Raw genomic sequence first — 11,320 nt, forward strand, 5'->3', positions numbered from 1 at the left:
ATATTCCAAGGATACCAACAATTAACATCAATTTACATATAATCATTCATACACCTACAATATTCAATCCTATCTTAGGGTCAACTAGCCTAAGTGTCTATGAATATTATATACTACATAGAGGAAACCGAAACCATACCTTGGCCGATTCCCTTTATGCACCCAAACTCAAAATGAGCACCAACAAGCTTCCAACCACAATCCAAGCTTTCAAATCCACTCCAACAAGCACAAATAAGTTCCAAAAGCTCCCAAAGCCACAATAATCAAACTATATACATATAAATCACCACAAGTCAACCTAGGGTTCAACATAAGCATAATCTCACAAGGGTTTAAGAGCTTTTACCTTTCCCAACAGATTTGATAACACAAATCCAAAGCTAAGCAAGGATTAGAGCAAACCTAAACATCCAAAATCACAAAAACCCATTTAACCCAAAACTCTAATAAAACCCGAAATTTTGAAGAGCAGAACTGGAAGGATTTCGAGCTTACCTCTAGAGCTTCTTGGATGGATTTTGTAGAGCTCTCCACGAGGAACGCGTAGCCGCAACGGTGCGGCGATCGGAGCTCTCTAGCTCAAGATATGAGCTTTGAAAGATTGAGATGAATAGTGCTCAATCTCTTCTCCTCTTCTCCTTTCAATTTCTGATTGTGTGTGCTTGTTAGTGTGTTGTGATGCTGATTGGTTCATTAATTGAGCCTTTTATATGTTGGACTTGGGCCCAACTTGGGCCCGGTCTAACTCGTTAGCATTCTTAGCCTATTTGGCCCAACTTTGGGCCAAATTTTTAAAATTAAAGCCCGGTTTTCCATTTCTAATGTTTTTCTAAGATTTTTTTGACGGTTTTCACTTTTCTCGTGCGGTACCAGGCAGACTTGAACCGGTTCAACCGGTTCAACTGCCGGTTCGCGATTTTTCACGGTTTTTTGTAGAAAGGACATTTTCTGACTCAGAAAGACTCACTGAGTCCAAAAATCACCTTTAAATCCCCAAATTCTCTCTCTAACTTTTTAGAATCTAATTTGGGCAATTAATCACTTAATTAACCGGTTGATTAGTTGCGGTTCTTATATTCTCCCCACCAAATAAGAAATTTTGCCCTCAAAATTTGAATTACCTGAGAAAAACTCGGGATAATCCTTTCGCATCTCAGACTCCGATTCCCAAGTGTGCTCTTCTACTCCTGCTCGCTCCCAAGCAACTTTAACCAACGGGACATCCTTTCCTCGCAGCTTCTTCACACTAGTGTCATCGATCCTCACTGGTGTCACTTGGAGAGTCAAGTTCTCTTTCAACTTGACCGATTCAGGCTCCAACACATGAGCCGCATCCGACGTGTATTTACGGAGCTGTGACACGTGGAATACATCATGCAAGTTAGACAGATGAGGTGGCAAAGCTACTTGATACGCCACTGGACCGAATCTCTTCAAAACCTCAAACTGTCCTATATATCTTGGGTTCAACTTCTTGGTCTTGATTGCTCTTCCAATCCCAGTTGTCGGTGTAACTCTAAGGAATACATGTTCTCCCACTTCAAACTCTAAGGGTTTCCTTCTCTGATCCGCATAACTCTTCTGTCGACTTTGGGAAGTTAAAATCCTTGCACAAATCTTCTTAATGTTCTCAGTAGTCTCTACTATCAAATCTGGACCCAAAAGACTTACTTCTCCAAATTCATACCAACAAAGTGGAGATTGACACTTCCGTCCATACAAAGCCTCATACGGAGCCATCCCAATGCTTGCATGAAAACTGTTGTTATATGCGAACTCCACCAATGGCATGTAACGATCCCAACTCCCGGGTTGATCCAACACACATGCTCTCAGCATATCTTCCAACGTTTGAATAGTCCTTTCCGATTGTCCATCTGTCTGTGGATGATACGCCGTACTAAGACATAGCTTCGTACCGAAAGCTCTTTGGAAAGCTCCCCAAAACCTTGATGTGAATCGGGGATCACGGTCCGATACTATGCTTGACGGCACACCATGCAACCTCACTATCTCCTTGATGTATAATCTTGCCAATTCCTCCATAGAACAGTTTAGTCGGATAGGCAGAAAATGAGCGGATTTGGTTAAGCGATCTACGATCACCCAAATCGCATCAAACCCCGACCTAGTCCTCGGTAAACCGGTAAGAAAATTCATAGCAATTCCTTTCCACTTCCACTGAGGAATCTCAAGTGGTTGTAGCATTCCTGACAGTTTTTGATGCTCTATCTTCACTTTCTGGCAGGTCAAACATTTGGATACCACTGTAGCTACATCACCCTTCATCCCCGGCCACCAGAACATCTTCTTCAAGTCATAATACATCTTCGTGCTTCCGAGATGAATAGAAAACCCATTGTTGTGAGCCTCCAACAGCAAGTCTCGCCTCAAACTCCCAACATCTGGTATGCAAATCCTTCCCTTGTATCTCCATAACCCTTCATCATCCTTGGTGGATTCTTCGCGTCTCTTATCACCAACTGGTTGAAACAATTGCTGAAACTTCTTCTCATCTTGCTGAGCCCTTTGTATTTCTGATTTAAACGTGCTTGAAATCTGTAACTGGTTCAAACAAGCTCTTCCGGCAACTTCACTAATATCCAGCTTAAGATCTACAAACTTATCCACTAGTTCTTCTTTCTTGATTCTCATCCAAGCAATTGTTAAAGATTTCCGACTCAAAGCGTCTGCTACCACGTTCGCCTTTCTAGGGTGATAACTCAACTTAAAATCATAATCTTTAAGCAACTCCATCCACCTTCTCTGGCACATATTTAGCTCTTTCTGATCAAAGATGTACTTGAGACTCTTATGATCAGAAAAGACGCTAAACCTTACTCCGTATAAGTGGTGTCTCCAAATCTTCAATGCAAACACAATTGCCGCTAATTCCAAGTCATGAGTGGGGTAATTCACCTCATGCGGTCTCAGCTGACGCGATGCATAAGCCACCACATTCCGGTGTTGCATCAACACGCAACCCAAACCCTTCAAAGAAGCATCACAATATACCTCAAACGGTTCACGCGGTTCCGGTAGGATTAGAACAGGTGCTGAAGTTAATCTCTACTTTAACGTTTGAAAACTTTCTTCGTACTCCGACGTCCACTCGAACGGCACTTCTTTCCTTGTCAACTTTGTCATTGGTAGCGCAATCCGGGAAAATTCTTCGATAAATCTCCGGTAATATCCGGCTAAACCCAAAAAGCTTCTGACTTCCGTCACAGTCGTCGGTCTTTCCCATTCCATCACCGCTTCTACTTTAGAAGGATCTACAGCTATTCCTCCCTTACTCACCACGTGGCCTAAGAACTTTACTTCCTCCTTCCAGAACTCGCACTTTGACAACTTAGCGTACAACTTCCGCTCCTTTAAGATTTGCAGTACAATCCTCAAGTGTTCCTCATGCTCCTTTACCGTCTTAGAGTAAACTAAGATGTCATCTATGAAAATCACCACGAATTTGTCCAAAAAGGGACGAAACACTCTGTTCATGTAATCCATGAAAACAGCAGGTGCATTCGTTAACCCAAAAGACATTACCGCAAACTCGTAGTGTCCATAGCGTGTTCTAAAGGCAGTCTTAGGGATATCATCTTCCTTCACTCTTATCTGGTGGTAACCGGATCTCAAATCAATCTTGGAAAACACTCCAGCTCCTTGCAATTGATCCATCAAGTCATCTATCCTTGGCAGTGGGTACTTATTCTTCACTGTCACTTTATTTAACTGTCGGTAATCCACACACAAACGCATCCCTCCATCTTTCTTCTTCACCAATAAAACTGGCGCTCCCCACGGTGATACACTCGGTCGAATAAACCTCTTATTCAGAAGCTCTTCCAGCTGAGTCTTTAGCTCTGCCAGCTCTATAGGAGCCATTCTATACGGTACAATCGATACTGGTCCGGCTCCCGACACCAATTCAATCGCAAACTCAATTTCCCTTTGAGGTGGGAACTCAGGGATATCTTCTGGGAACACTTCTGGAAAATCTCTAACCACCGAAATTTGATCTAAGTTCTGGGCATCGCCCAACGCATTAGCAGCCAACAGAATATAACCCTGACACTCCTCCCCACAATAATGCACCATTACAGAGTTCAGGTAATACCCTGTAGCTACCACTGCTCCATTTTCTCCTTCCGGCATAAACCGAATTGTCCGTTCAAAGCAATCCAACAAAATCCGGTTCTTCGACAACCAATCAAACCCCAAAATCATCTCCAGCCCCACCATTGGTAAACAGATCAAATCGTGTACAAAGTCTCTACCCTCAAGCTTGAAACCTACTTGTCTACAGCCTGACCTAGTCATAATTGTTTGATGTGGAGTATGTACATGTAGATCAAAAGGTAACTCTGATACTTTCAAGCCCAATTCCTCAACTTTAGCAAATGAAATAAACGAATGCGAAGCTCCAGTATCATATAATGCAACTGAGGATTTATCACCAATTATACATATACCTTTTATCAAAGGATCTGCCTTGGAAGCAACCTTGGCATTCACAGCAAAGACTCGACATTGATGCTGACTCTGGCCCGCATTCTGATTCCTCCCACGAGGGCAATCCCTCGCAATGTGGCCAGGTAACCCACACTTGAAGCAACCACCTAAACCAATCTTACATGAGTCATAAGGGTGAAAACGTCCACAACGATCACAAGCTAAATCCGGAGAACTCTTACTCTGATTTCCTCTTCCTTTAGCATACTGAAACTGATTCTGATTGTTCTTTTTGAAGCCCCCTTGGCCTTGAGGAGTATATCCCCCTCTTTTGAAGCTTTGTCCTCTAGGATGAAAATACTTGCCACGCCCACGACTAGAGCTCCCTCCATGAGTGTCCTTAGATGCCGCCACTGTCTTGGCATACTCCTCCACTACCCTTGCTTTGTTCACCAAGTCGGAGAAGACACGGATCTCCATAGGAGCCACAGCAGTCATAATGTTGTCCTTCAAGCCCCTTTGGTACTTAATGCACCTCCAGCTCTCGAAAGTCTCCGGGTCACCCTGACATACCCGAGAAAACCTACAAAGCTCTTCGAACTTGTTGGTGTACTCTGCCACAGACATGGAACCTTGCTTCAGCTGCATTAGCTCCATCTCCTTTGCTTCCCTTGCAGACTCAGGAAAGTATTTCTTGTAGAAAGCCGTTTGGAACACCTCCCATGGAATGTCGGCGTTCTGAAGCTGTAGCACATGACACTCAGCTTGCCACCAGGGCTGGGCCTCTCCCACTAGCTGATAAGCGGCAAACTCTACATATTGATTGAGAGGAACATGCTGCGCCTGTAAAGCACGCTCCATAGCCTGGAACCAGTGGTCTGCTTCAATAGGATCTGTGGATCCTCGGAAAGTTGGCGGATGAACCTTGAGGAACGAAGCCAAGGTCATCGGAACTCCTCCTGTGTTATCGCCATTACCCTCAGCATTATCATTGGTATTCCCTTCGCCATTCCCATTTCCGTTGCCATTCCCAGTCGGTTGGCCCAATCTCTGCACTGCTTGCAGAGTCGCAGCAGCATTAGCTTCCATGGTGTTAGCGAGATTCGCCATCGCCGCCATGAATTTTGCGTGATTGTCAGCTGGTTGCTCATTCCTACTTCCTCGCGTACGTGTTCGACCTCGCCCGCGAGTAGCCATGTAGGATTCCTGTCTACACCAAACAATAGATATCAAGGTGATCAGTCTCAATATCAAAAGTCTAGTGCTTTAATTATCCCAAACAGGCACTCACAAACAAGCATGCTATGCATATATCAAACAGATAACCTAATAGCATCAAAGAAAAGACACACAGAGTATGCAATGAAACACAATCGGTCCATCCCTCAGGCTCACGAGGACTAACCGCTCTGATACCACTAAATGTAACACCCTAATTAGCCTAAACCTTACCTCACATCGTAAAGCCAAGGTCAATCAGAGATTACGACAGTTCTAAACTCATACATAATATATATATATATATATATATATAGAAAGAATAGTATAATCTAGAAGCCCGATGAAAGATACAGCTCAAAAATAGAATTTCGAAGCACAAACGTACTAACGGAGCTACTAGTTTAAGGCATAAGAAACAGAGAAGATATAACAAAAGATAAGTATATAATATCATAGGGAACTAGTCACGACTCGCGGAGTTTAAGCCGGCTAGCCATATATTGATATACAAAACCATACAGTGAAAATAGCTTATACAAGTTTTGTTCTCTCAAATACATGCCTCTAGGCAAAACAAAATACAAAAGGAGAGATGTATAAACAAAATAAACCAAAAAGAACTCCAAAATGATCCAAGATTCTCCGCTCCTGTCACCAACCAAAGCAACTCACCGAGGTGTGTTGCGAACTGCATACGAAAACACAACAACAATATGGTATGAGAACCGGCGGTTCTCAGTATGGTAACAGTTCCCAGTGATATAGGATATAAGACCCCGGGACGCCAAAGGCAATCCTAAGCTTCATATCCATCACAAGATTCAACTTAAAGCATTATAAAACATTTAAGCATAATATACCAACTTGACTTAAATAAACTAGGTTATCTATCTTAAGGGAATTCTATTCTAACCAAACACCGCTGTCCCACAGCCTTCACCAACCGATCCTCCATGCGATCTCATTGCCACCGCCTTCCGAACCTCCTCAATCCCAGCAGAAAACACAGATAATGTTCAAAGCAAGTAAAGCACAAGTAGTAACATATATGGAAAATAATTCAGATAGCAAGTAAGCATGTTATTCAATTAGGCAAACCATTACAAGTAGACAAAGCATACAAACAGATAGGAAATGCATATGATGAATGCCTGCCCTACTGGCTGTGATATCACATTGTCGGTTCAACTACCAACCCGACACATCTCCACGGAGATGTCGCCCTTTGGATTTCTCATATGGAAACCCCCGAGATATAGTGCCCGGATCACTGTCCAGGTACCGGCGCCTGCTCGCCCTATAGATCCGAAGGGATGCGAGCGGGATATTCTTGCTTCAGACCTCACATCTCAACGTAAGTGGGATTAACCACCGTCCTTACGCCGCCGCCGCTACCTCGATAGGCGGGATTAACCACCGTCCTTGCCAGGCGCATAGCGTCTCAAAATATCATGTAAAAATATTATTTCAATGGTTTTCAAAAGTATTTTCAGCATACATAGATCCATCACTTCAATCCGAGTTCCCGACTCATCTCAACCACTGTCCCTTTATAACTCAGTTTCCAAATACCAAAAGTCTATCATTCCTCATCTCATATACCAATCATCCTTCACCTAACGTCAAACCATTCTCAGCACGCCAGAAACCTAGGCCTCCGTTTTCTAATTTACCTTAAAATTATGTACTAGAGCCCTTAATTTATATCCCATGTTCTAATACTCAAAACTAGGCCCAAACGTTTTAAAATGCTATTATAGAAGTTTACAACCTTGTTGGAAAGGCAAAATAGTTGAAAACAAATAAATTTTTGAGAAACAGGACGTGTGCACCCGCACATATCAGAAGTAATGAAATTCTACAACTTTGGAAAATTTCAGATTTTTAACACCAACTTTGAATGATTATAACTTCCTCTACCAATTCCAATTTTTTACAAACTTTATATCGATTCGAACAGTTTTCAATAAGCTTTAATGCTAAACTAATTTCAATAGATTTTGAAAACCAAGGCATAAGTTATGATTAGACAAAGTTCACCAAAAGTCAACTTTTACCAAAACTCACAAGAATCTCAATTTACCAACTTTCATAACCCAATCCAACCAAAACCACATCAATTCTATCACATATTAGAATTTACCATTTTCCATATCCAATTTACCACTCCACCATATATAATCATCAATTCTCACTATCAAATACATAATAATACTCTTACTAACCATCATCATTATTAATTTCAACATCAAACTCCAACATCATACTGTCAACATCAATATAACCATTTATCAACAATCCCAACACTCACCTTCAATTACCAAAAATATCAATATTTATCATCCATTATCAACCACATCAACAAACCCTCATCAACAACAATAAATCATACATCCCTCATCAACCTGTATAATCATTAAATTCCAACAACATCATTATTCATCATCAATCATTAAATACCAACAACCTCATCAACAACACTAATCATCAATACTCATTAACACCAACAATTCTCCATAATCATCCTTAATCACAATATTCCAAGGATACCAATAATTAACATCAACTTACATATAATCATTCATACACCTACAACATTCAATCCTATCTTAGGATCAACTAGCCTAAGTGTCCATGAATATTATATACTACATAGAGAAAATCGAAACCATACCTTGGCCGATTCCCTTTATGCACCCAAACTCAAAATGAGCACCAACAAGCTTCCAACCACAATCCAAGCTTTCAAATCCACTCCAACAAGCACAAATAAGTTCCAAAAGCTCCCAAAGCCACAATAATCAAACTATATACATATAAATCACCACAAGTCAACCTAGGGTTCAACATAAGCATAATCTCACAAGGGTTTAAGAGCTTTTACCTTTCCCAACAGATTTGATAACACAAATCCAAAGCTAAGCAAGGATTAGAGCAAACCTAAACATCCAAAATCACAAAAACCCATTTAACCCAAAACTCTAATAAAACCCGAAATTTTGAAGAGCAGAACTGGAAGGATTTCGAGCTTACCTCTAGAGCTTCTTGGATAGGTTTTGTAGAGCTCTCCACGAGGAACGCGTAGCCGCAAACGGTGCGGCGATCGGAGCTCTCTAGCTCAAGATATGAGCTTTGAAAGATTGAGATGAATAGTGCTCAATCTCTTCTCCTCTTCTCCTTTCAATTTCTGATTGTGTGTGCTTGTTAGTGTGTTGTGATGCTGATTGGTTCATTAATTGAGCCTTTTATATGTTGGACTTGGGCCCAACTTGGGCCCGGTCTAACTCGTTAGCGTTTTTAGCCTATTTGGCCCAACTTCGGGCCAAATTTTTTAAATTAAAGCCCGGTTTTTCATTTCTAATGTTTTTCTAAGATTTTTTGACGGTTTTCACTTTTCTCGTGCGGTACCAGGCAGACTTGAACCGGTTCAACCGGTTCAACTGCCGGTTCGCGATTTTTTACGGTTTTTTGTAGAAAGGACATTTTCTGACTCAGAAAGACTCACTGAGTCCAAAAATCACCTTTAAATTCCCAAATTCTCTCTCTAACTTTTTGGAATCTAATTTGGGCAATTAATCACTTAATTAACCGGTTGATTAGTTGCGGTTCTTACAATTATTCTGTGTATGAATGCATTTATATGATTGAGGCCTTTGTTCAAGTTAGCTCACTTATTCAAATAGCCTTACCTTTTCATCTACCTTTGTTAACCAATTTTAGACCTGTTTAATCCCTATTGTTCTTGATCTTAGCACATTATTAACCCTATGTGAAAAATAATAAATATCCTTAATTTGGATCTTTGATTAGTTTAGACTAGTGAGAGTGTGTATCATCTAAATGTGAGAAAATAGAAAATTAAGAACATTGGTTGATAGAAGTGTGTTTTGAAATTTTAGAAATTAGTACATATTTATGAATTAAATGTTTAAATCATATGCATTGATATTTTTATATGTATATGTAAATAAAAAAAAAGAAAAAAAAGGAATAAAAAGGGGGACAAAGGCCCCAAAGAAAAGCAATAATAACAATGCATATGTGAATTGAAAAGAATGAATGAGTGTGTGAAAAGTGAAATAATGGGTAGTTAGGTTGTATTGGAATTGTATAGGCTGTTATATGTTAGGTGAGAACTTAAGTTAATCAAAGATTCAAATTCTAGCTCACTTAGCTATATGCATCCTTACCTTTATCCTAGCCCCATTACAACCTTTGGAAAAGTCCTCAAGATACTTGTATGCATAAACTGAATATTTGTTGATTATTAGATGAAAAACAAGTCTTTGAAAACATTATTAGAAGAGTATTGAGTGAATCAACCCTATACACTTGAGTGAGTAGAGCCTATACACATCCGGTGAGGGATTCGATTGCTCAACTCTATGTTTCGAGCTGTGATTATCTCTTATCTTGCAAGTTTATAAATTCTTTTCTATAACTCAATTCAATTGTGAATTTGACTTGGTTATTAATTCTTTTGGCCCTCCTTGTTATATGTTCTCTTGGAAATTGATTTATTTTGACCGAGTAGATATATATAGATTTGGTAGATAGATAGAAATAGATAGAATATGTATACGTAGTTTCTTTTTAATAAATGTTAATACCCTTTGATCTTGTCAATCTTGATGTTTAGCATGAGAACATGCTATTATTTAAATGTAAGGAGGTTGATAAACCACTATTATATAGTAAATTTTGGATTGAAATTAGTGAATTTTATCAACTTATCTTGCATTTATTCATTAAAATAACATAATTTTGTGAATTTCTCCTAATTGTGCTTAATGGTTAAAAATGTGCTTTTTAGGCCCTTAAATTGCTAAATTTAATTCATTTCTATTCCATTCGATGCCTTGATGTATTTGTTGAGTGGTTTCAGGCTTAGAAGGCAAAAATGGCTTGAAGAAGTGAAGAAAAAAGCATGCAAAAGCGAAGAATCATGAACAATTTGAGTTTGGATGTCTTGACAATCTCGCGTACACGACATCCCCTGAATTTTGACAATGTCACGTACACATGCACTTGTCGCGTACGCGAGATACCAAGATTGCGCCTCATTAAAGAAACACGTGAGGGGCGATTTCTGGAGCCTTTGGAGCCCAATCCAACTCATTTCTAATACTATTGAAGTGGAGGATGGAGGGGGATCAACATACACTACCATATTCACATTTTTATACTTTCTTTTTAGGTTTAGTGGGATTCAAGAGAGAGAAGCTCCAACTTCTCTCTAGAATCTTTTAGATTTTTCTTAATTTTCTTGTTGCTTCTAGGTTTTAGTCTTATTTAATTGTAGTTTTCATCTTGTTTTTCTGTTCTTGTATTATAATTCCCTTAGAATTTAGTGGTATTTACTTTAATTTCTTTTGTTAGTTTACGAGGCTTGTGAACTTTTCATTTCTTTTAATGAATTTGATGTTTTATATTTCATTTATGATTTTTTGAGTTATTACTATTGATATTTTGTCTTGGTTAGTTATAGTTTTCATTAATTCTTGTATTTTATGATGTTTGCTTTTATTGCACTCTAGGTGTTTGACGAAATGTTTCTTTTTAGCTATGGAGTAGAATTTTGTATTTTTGTCTTGGGTTGATAACTTGGATAGTCTTGAGTTACTAATATCCAAGTTGATTAATA

At 39.5% G+C, this 11,320-nt stretch overlaps 1 protein-coding gene across 1 annotated transcript; it reads right to left on the minus strand.

Moving 5' to 3' along the window:
* Positions 1 to 3,072: 3,072 nt before the first annotated feature.
* On the minus strand, positions 3,073 to 5,565 carry LOC130974775 (uncharacterized). Its single transcript, XM_057899631.1, has one exon. The coding sequence runs from the start codon at positions 5,563 to 5,565 to the stop codon at positions 3,073 to 3,075; it is 2,493 nt and encodes an 830-aa protein (XP_057755614.1).
* Positions 5,566 to 11,320: the final 5,755 nt, after the last annotated feature.

This window comes from Arachis stenosperma, chromosome 1 (genome assembly GCF_014773155.1).
Source record: "Arachis stenosperma cultivar V10309 chromosome 1, arast.V10309.gnm1.PFL2, whole genome shotgun sequence".
NCBI classification, from domain to species: Eukaryota; Viridiplantae; Streptophyta; class Magnoliopsida; order Fabales; family Fabaceae; genus Arachis; species Arachis stenosperma.

Excerpts from the sequence above, each read along its gene's own strand:
- LOC130974775 (XM_057899631.1), bottom strand. The coding sequence starts at position 5,565 with ATGGCGAATCTCGCTAACACCATGGAAGCTAATGCTGCTGCGACTCTG.